Source organism: Sciurus carolinensis, chromosome 13 (assembly GCF_902686445.1).
Source record: "Sciurus carolinensis chromosome 13, mSciCar1.2, whole genome shotgun sequence".
NCBI classification, from domain to species: Eukaryota; Metazoa; Chordata; class Mammalia; order Rodentia; family Sciuridae; genus Sciurus; species Sciurus carolinensis.
The window spans coordinates 6107986-6115568 of NC_062225.1; the positions used below are offsets into that span (position 1 = coordinate 6107986).

General features: G+C 61.0%; 1 protein-coding gene across 2 annotated transcripts; it reads right to left on the bottom strand.

Moving 5' to 3' along the window:
* Positions 1 to 810: 810 nt before the first annotated feature.
* On the bottom strand, positions 811 to 6372 carry Ankrd23 (ankyrin repeat domain 23). Of its 2 annotated transcripts, XM_047523270.1 has the most exons (9): positions 6254 to 6372; positions 4895 to 5041; positions 4560 to 4694; positions 3384 to 3509; positions 3052 to 3150; positions 2872 to 2970; positions 2679 to 2777; positions 2493 to 2591; positions 811 to 2410 (listed from the first exon to the last, which is right to left on the bottom strand). In XM_047523270.1, exons 1-9 carry the CDS (start codon positions 6278 to 6280, stop codon positions 2315 to 2317), a joined length of 927 nt encoding a protein of 308 aa, XP_047379226.1. In that variant the 5' UTR covers positions 6281 to 6372; the 3' UTR covers positions 811 to 2314. The 2 variants fall into 2 exon arrangements, with proteins under 2 accessions (XP_047379226.1, XP_047379228.1); XM_047523272.1 differs by lacking the exon at positions 3052 to 3150.
* Between the last annotated feature and the right edge of the window lie 1211 nt (positions 6373 to 7583).

The window sequence follows — 7583 nt, forward strand, 5'->3', positions numbered from 1 at the left end:
GGGAGGTGGCTCAGTGGTCAAGTGCCCCTGAGTTCAATCCCCAGCACTCAAAAAAAAAAGGTTGATTGATATTCCACTTTGTTCTTTTTCAATTGTTTTGGTCATAATTTTTTCCTAGGAATTTGAGAATAGCCTTGTTTATATCTAAAAATCTTGCCAAGATAAACCTGTATGTCAACTTGGGGAGAACTGACATCTTGACTGTTGTATATTTTGGTTCATGAACATGGTATGTTTCTCCATTTATTGAAATACTGTTTTGGAGATTTCAACTTCTTTCCCTATATCTTTTGTTAGATTTAAACCCAAGTCTTTAACTTTTCTAAACAATGGTACTATGTTTTTAATGTGTGTTCACATGTTCATTGCTGTTACCTAGAAATAGGATTCTGTATGTTTCTGTTGTATGCTCAGATCTTGATGGGCTCCCTTGCTGTTCTAGGTGGGTGTTGTGGATTTTGGTAGATTCCTAGGGATTTCTAGTATGTGTAGATAGGCGTGTCGTCTACTGATATTCAAGCCCACCCTCAGGGCTTCTGACCTGATGATCTTTTGAGACTTGCCCTGGTGATTTCTAATAAGCAGCGGAGGCGGGGAATCCCTGCCCCTTGATCCTGTCCCTCAATGAGCAGAGACTCTGAGCGCAAGACCCATGTGTGAGGGCCCCACACAAAGCCCACTCTGGATGTCAGGTTGCACTGTTACGAGGCTCAAGTTTGCTGCCAAGGTTGACAAGGCCTTGAGTCCCGGCTAGGTCATCCCTGGTGCCTGAAGCACTGGCTCCTCCCAGCCCAAAAAAGATGGCGAGGCTGTGATGAATAATCAGTCAATTTAATGAGCAAAAATTACTGATCTGTATAAAAAGGTGTTTTCGTCTGTCACTTAGTGTCCTCATTTTGTAGATGAGGAGTTGTCGTTGCCATGGTCTCCCGTGCCTGATGTGCCCAAGCACCAGCATCTGGGCGTGCGCAGGCCCATGGAGAGGTGTGTGGCCCCTGGGGGGCGCTCTAGTCAGCCTCTTCACGTGGTAACAATGGTCTTGTCCTGGCCTGGGAAGGCCACCAAAGGTAAAGTAAAAGTAAAAGTAACTGCTGCAGAATGGATGTCGCAACTAGGGCCATGAGGGGGCCGAGGGGAGCCCGGCCCCCCTCCCCGGGGCGCTGGTCGAGGGCACAGCTCTGAGGGTCCACGCTCTGGCATGAAGGAGCCAGCCCTGCCAGTAGCTCCGGTCTCTACCAGTGGAGTCAGAAAGAAAGCACAGTTGGAGGGGAGGGGTCTTGGGAGCTGGCGAGGGGGGTCCTGTGGCACCAGCAGCCGGCAGGCAGGGACTCTGGGGCGTGAGCCTTGCCTTCCCTGTGTCCCTGTGGAGGAGCGCAGGCCTCCTCAGCGTGCACCCTGCAGGTGGCCGAGCAGAGTGGACGCAGCTGGGGGCCTGGCGGGCGTCTCCAGGCCTGGGGGCGGGGGAGCCTCAGGCACCCGAGGTTGCGGGCCACCGCCCCAAGAGTTGAGTGGGCCACAAACAAGCCCCGGCGCCCGGGCTCCCCAGCCCCACACGGAGAGCCGCCAGCCAACTGCCAACAGTGCGCGGGCAGGCCGATGGCCCCTGAGGCAGAGGGGCACGGGTCCCCCAGAACTGTGGCTCCAGCGCCTCAGCCTTCAGCTCTGGAGCAACCCGGCGGGTGCTGGCGTCTGCTTCGAGGGGCATCACCCCTGCTGAAGGGCCCCTGCAAACCACCAGAACCCACCTCCAGAGCTGAAGACCAGAGGTGTCTGGAGCCACTGCAGACCCTGCCAGGGTTGCTGCTGGTAGGGGCCCAGGCCCTGGGGGACCCCGCCTCAAGGCACAGGGCACAGATCCTGACACCTGGGCTGGCTTGGTGGCCCCTCCTCTGTCCTAGATGCAGCTGCCGGCCACACCTGAACCACCACTTGCAGGAGACTGGCCCCATGGAGGGGGAGGGTCAGGCTCCTGCTCGGGGACAGTGGACACTGAGGAGGCCTGATGCCCAGCCTGGTAGCTGGGCCTGGGCCCGCTTGCTCCTGCCCACCCTTGGCTCCTGGGGCACTCCTGCCCACCCTGGATGCACTCTGCTGCCCATGGACCCCTGCCTCCCTCTTCCTGGCTGCAGGCCTTGCAGGGAGCAGGCTACCCTGGCACACTGGGAGGCTTGCTCCACCTGCAGGGCTCTGTCTGCACCTCAAGCTCCGGCAGGAGGCAGAGCCCCGGGGGAGTCCGGCTGAGGGCCGAGGCCACAGTGCAGATGCCGGGAGCGGGTGTGGAATGGTGACTGAGAGTGACCCACAGGTCCGGGCGCTAGCACCGGGTGCGGGGGTGCCCGACGTGTGCCTGCAGCGCTTCCTGGATGCCCCGCTGCCAGTCTCGTGCCAGCTGCACTGGGGTCATGGAGGCCTAGGAACGGGGACACGGGTCAGTCCTTCCTTTCCTCCAGGGCTCCCGGCTGGGCGCAGGCCTGTGCCTCCCGCTTGCTCACCACGTTCTGCACGCCCAGCTTGGCTCCGTACAGCAGCAGCAGCTTCATGGCCTTGTAGTGGCCGTGCCGCACGGCCTCGTGCAGAGCCGTGTCCCCTTCCTGTGGGGAGATGGGAGGTCACGCTCCCGCCCTCACCGTGGCCCTCCAGGCAGGGCGGTGGGGCTGTGGCCGGCGGACGGCGCCCACCTTGTCCTGTGCGTCAACATGGGCTCCACACTCGATGAGGTGCTCCAGGCAGTTGGAGTGGCCCGTGCGCACGGCCACATGGAGGGGGGTGCTCCAGATCTAGGGGGAGGCGGGGCTCAGCCACGTCTAGAGTGGCGGCGCCACACAGCTGGCCTGCTGGCACGGCCCCCAGAGCAGGCCCCTCGTCCCTCACCTTGTCCCGTGCATTGACCTGGGCGCCCTGGTTAAGCAGCAGCTTGAGGATGTCCAGGTGTCCTCTGCGGCAGGCCCAGAACACAGGAGTCCTGTCCAGCTGTAACACAAGCACCGAGGCCCTCAGACCTGCGGGACGCTGGGCAGCACTGGCGTGAGGAGCGGCCTCCCCGGGGCTCACCAGGTCCCGAGCGTCCACAGTGGCGCCGGCCGCCAGCAGCTTGTTCACCAACTGGATGTGACCCTTCAGACAGGCCCAGTGCAAGGCTGTGCGGTGCAGCTGGGGCGGACATGGGTTAGGGAAGGGTGGGCGGCTGCCCACAGGACCCACCTGTTTCCCAGAGCGGGTCCCGGACACTTGCTCACTCTGCCATCAGCTGGGGCTCCTCCCTCCCAGCTCAGGACACCACTGGGTGCCTCTGGGGCAGAAGTGCCGAGCTTCCCAGGCCAGGCTGGGACACAGCGTGACACTCTTGCTCTTTTGGGAGCCACAAGCCCTCGCCCAGTGCTTACCTTGTCATGGGCATTGGGGTCCCCTCCGTCGGTCAAGTACTTGTCAATCAGGGCCTCCTGGTTCTCAGCAGCCGCCTTCAGGAATGTCTCCAGGTCCACAGGCTCCAGCTGGGCCTGGGGCTGCAGCTGGGTGAGAGGAAGGACAAGACCAAGTCACTCCCCAGGCCTGAGGCACCCTTGACCACCGTGCCATCAGTGGTTCCCAGACAGCTGAGAACCAGCACAGTTGGCCTGTGCCAGTAGTTTTATCCAGTCTCACCCCCTAAAAATCATGTTGCTGGGCATGGTGGCACGTGCCTGTAACCCCAGCCACTAGGCTGAGGCAGGAAGGTTGCAAGTTTGAGGCCAGTTGGGCGTCTTAGCAAGAGCCTGTCTCAAAGGATAAAAAGGGCTGGTGATTCAGCTCAGTGGCAGAGCGCTTGCTGAGCCTGGTTCCAGTCCCAGCTCTGAGAAAAAAAAAATTAAAGTCCTAACCCTGTGCCTTGGAGTGGACTATGTGGAAACGGGGTCCTTGCGGAGATGACGGGTTAGGATGAGGTCCCTGTCTGATGGTGGGAAGGGTGGCCCCAATCCAGCCTGACTGGGGCCCATCTTTCTTTATTTGCGCCAGGGGGCTCCAATCCTCACTGAGCCACATCCTCTGCCATTTTTTAAAATTTATTTTGAGGCAGGGTCTCACTAAGCTGCTGAGGCTGGCCTCTAACTTACAATTTTGCCTCAGCCTCCCAAGTCACTGGGATTATAAGGGCAGGCCACCATGCCCAGCTACTGGTGTCCCTTTAACAAGGGACATTTGGGCACTGGGAGAACATCACATGAGGAAGGGGTGGTGCATCTGCAAGCCAGGGAATAGCAAAGAGAGCCTGCAGTCAGAAGGCAGGGCAAGGCCAGCGCAGCCTCCCCCAGGCCTCCAGAGGAGGCAGCCCTGTGGCAACTGGCTGGACCTCAAACTGGCTGGACCTCCAGGCCCAGGGCCAAGGGCAATGGGACCTCGAGCCCGTCGCCCTAGCAAGCCAACACGGCCTCCAGTGTGGGGTCCACATGGCTCCTTGGGCACTAGCTGTGCTCGTGTGGCCCCAGGGCTACCCTTCCCCAAGCACCCCACCACCCAGGACGGGGCTCCGCCTCTGGACGTGGGCTCCTGGTCTGCGCATCCTTCCAGTGCCCACTGCTCACCGTCACCTCGGGCTCAGGTTCCCTGGGGGGGACTCTGCGTCTCAGTCTCAGTCGCTTTTCTTTCCGTCTCTGAACTAAATTTTCCAAGTCAGTCAGATTCTCCAGAGTCAGCCTGGAGCTGGTAAATCTTTCCAGCTGTGGCAGAAAGTGGGCGGGAGACGAGACAGGCCGGCCATCAGCCACAGTCGGGCCGGGGCAGGCGCTTGGTTGGTCTGCTCCTGGGCTGCTCTGCCCACAGGAGACTCGGCTCAGCGGTGAGCCTGGGACGTGGGCTCCAGGGCCCTCATCGCCCAGTTGCCCGGGCCACCTAGCCACCCCAACCCAACATCACTCACTTTCTTCTTCTTCTCTTCTTCCAATTTCAGCTTCTCCCGGGCCACGGCCTCTTGGGGGCCCAGCCTCCAGTCCATAGGCCAGCCACCAGGATCCGGAACTTCAGGTCCAAACCTCGACGCTTTCCTTTCACCTCTCTCTCTGCTCACCTGTAGGACGATGCGGGTGAACAGCCAGGAAGCTGGAGGGAGGAGCCCTTGGGCAGCTGCCCTGCAGGACCAGGGAGATGCTGGCCGGCTGGGCTGGGAGTCAGCCTGACCCTTCCCAAAGCTTCCTGGTGCTCTGGAGTGTTGGCGAGCTCTGTGACACCTGTGGCTGTCCTCACCAACTGTGGCGACCCTGACAGCGGGGGCCGGGTCCAACTGGCCACTGCCTCCCCTGCAGCCCTGCAGGGGTTCAGGGCATGTAGTCACATCTATTTATAGTGCTGGGCTGTGCCCAGGAGCCTGGGGCAGAGGACACAGGAGCTTCCCTCTTGGGCCGTGGTCCCTAGATTCCTACCAGCTCACGCTGCACTGCCACCTGACCCCCGTCCTCAACGCCTGGGCTTAGCTCTCTGCTCTTGGTGGAGCTATTCCACCTCAGCAGAAGGGGCTCAGGGGATGTCTGGGAGCTGGGGACCACCAAGGAGCGCGCGTGGGGAGGGCAGGGCGACAGGCCCTTCTGCGCCACCTGCCCACCTAACGCTCCCCAGGCCCTCTGCCCCCTCCCAGCATGGGCTGTGCCAGGCCGGGGCTCTGGTTGACCACGGGCTTCTCACCCTCCAAAACCAACCTCCTGAAGTGTCGCTGGTGCCACCACCCTCTCTGCCCGGAGCACACGCTGCGCCCTCTGGACACTTCCAGAGCAAGGGCCATCATGGCGCTTGCATGAAAGACATGCTCAGCTACCCCATGCCCTCCACGGTGGCCTGAATTCCCTGTTTTTCCACCGAGTTCAGCGCAAACTCGCTCAACTCAGACTGGGGGTGTAGCGAGGGCCTGGGATTCAGCTACAAAACACAAAACAACTCCGGAGGCTGAGGCAGGAGGATCACAAAGTTTGAGGCCAGCTCGGGCAACTTGGCAAGACCCTGTCTCAAACAAGAGAAAGGGCGGAGGGTGCAGCTCGGTGGTAAATCGCCCTGGGCTCAATCCCCAGGCCCAAAATGAGAGGAACACCTCCCAGCACGCCCGAGGGGTTTCACGTCCACCTCGCCCGCCTTCCTACCCCCTCGTCTTCCCTCTCCTGCCCGAACCCCCTCACCACCTGAGAACCAGGCAGAGACCGGGAGCGAACCCGGGGCCTCCTTGCTCCTCTGCCCTGACCCTCCAGCCAGCAGGTGCCTCTCTGCTGGGACCATCTGCCTCCCCGTGTCTCACCAACTGCTGAATGCTGATGAAGTCCATGGTCCCCCCTGCTCTCCGCACCCCCGGCCAGGGGAGCGCGGCTGCTCGGCCCTTTTATGAGAGAGCCGAGTCCTGGGGGCGGGGAAGGACAGGGGCTTGTGCCAGGGCCAGATGACTCTGGGGCGCTGTCACACTGACCAAAATACCAGTCTGGGAATGTGGCCCACTGAGGGCCAGAAAAGCGCGCTGGGAGCTGAGTTGGCGGCCTCAGACACCCGCCACCCTGCGCCCGCCTCGCCCACTGTTCTGGAGGCTGTTGGACCAACACCCGTCCCGGGAGCCTGGTCCCCAGCCCAGATCCAGGGCACCCTCCCCACTGTCCTGGGTTTAGAGTCCGCTTGTGAGGAGTTCAGCCCCAGCCTCCCTATTGTGTCTGGCTGCCTGCGACACCAGCTGGACCCAGCTCAGGCTGGAGTCCTCCAGAGCCCTCAGCGGGGACAGGAGGAGAGGCTGACCTACCGCCTCAGGAATCCTCCTGGCATCTCCAGGAGGGGCCCAGGCTTCGTGACTGCCGCTCGGCGGCTCCAAGGCCTTCTCTTCCCTCTCCTCAGCTGACAGCCCGTCACGGGAGGCCGTCACGGTCCTCGTGACCTAGAGAAGTCCTCCATATGGCCATGCCGACCCCACAAGATGCTCTCCGGACACGGAGTGCCCCTTCCTCAGGCACAAGGGACTGAGGCTCCAAGTCCCGTAAGCCACAGTGACCCCGAGACCCAGCTGCTACATCAAATGCCCTGAATCTCCTTCAGAAGCCACGTGTGCCCTTCACCCAGCTTTGCCCTAAACGCTGCCCTGACCTTTGAAAGGAAACCAGATAGCTGGTAAATAAGGCTCTAGAATCAGGGCAACATGATCAGAGGTGACCAAACGGGAAGGGGAGCTGGGAGGAGGCGGCCCTGGGGCCCAAGGGTGGCTGCAGAAGCCTGGGGGTTCTGGGAAAACCCAGCACTTTCTGTGGGACCCCGTTCTGAGGCCCGGGGTGTCTTCTTCCAGACCAACTCTCCAGGCTGAGGGAAGGACTTCCCAATGAGCCAGGGCAGACAGGAAGTCAGATGCTGCTCTGCCCTCCGCTGTCCATGGGCTTCAGTCTCCTGACGGCCAGGGCAGGGGGCCCAGTCACCCCCGGGAAACGAACTGGTATTGACTTTAAAACAACTCTTCCTCACAGAAACCCAAACGGAAAGCTCAGTCTTCCTTGATGAGCCGCCCTCACCACGGTGGCCCAGCGGACCGTGGCACCCTCTGACGCACGCCTCTGCCCTCCTCTGTGTGTCTCCTGGCCTGTTGTTCCAAGAGGCACCAC

What these genes read in the sequence shown, in the direction of transcription:
- Ankrd23 (XM_047523270.1), bottom strand. Translation starts at nt 6,280, where the DNA reads ATGGACTTCATCAGCATTCAGCAGTTG. An exon ending in TCATCAGCATTCAGCAGTTG is followed by an intron (nt 5,042 to 6,253) that starts GTGAGACACGGG and finishes ATCGTCCTACAG; the next exon opens with GTGAGCAGAGAGAGAGGTGA. An exon ending in CTGTGGACGCTCGGGACCTG is followed by an intron (nt 2,971 to 3,051) that starts GTGAGCCCCGGG and finishes CTTGTGTTACAG; the next exon opens with CTGGACAGGACTCCTGTGTT.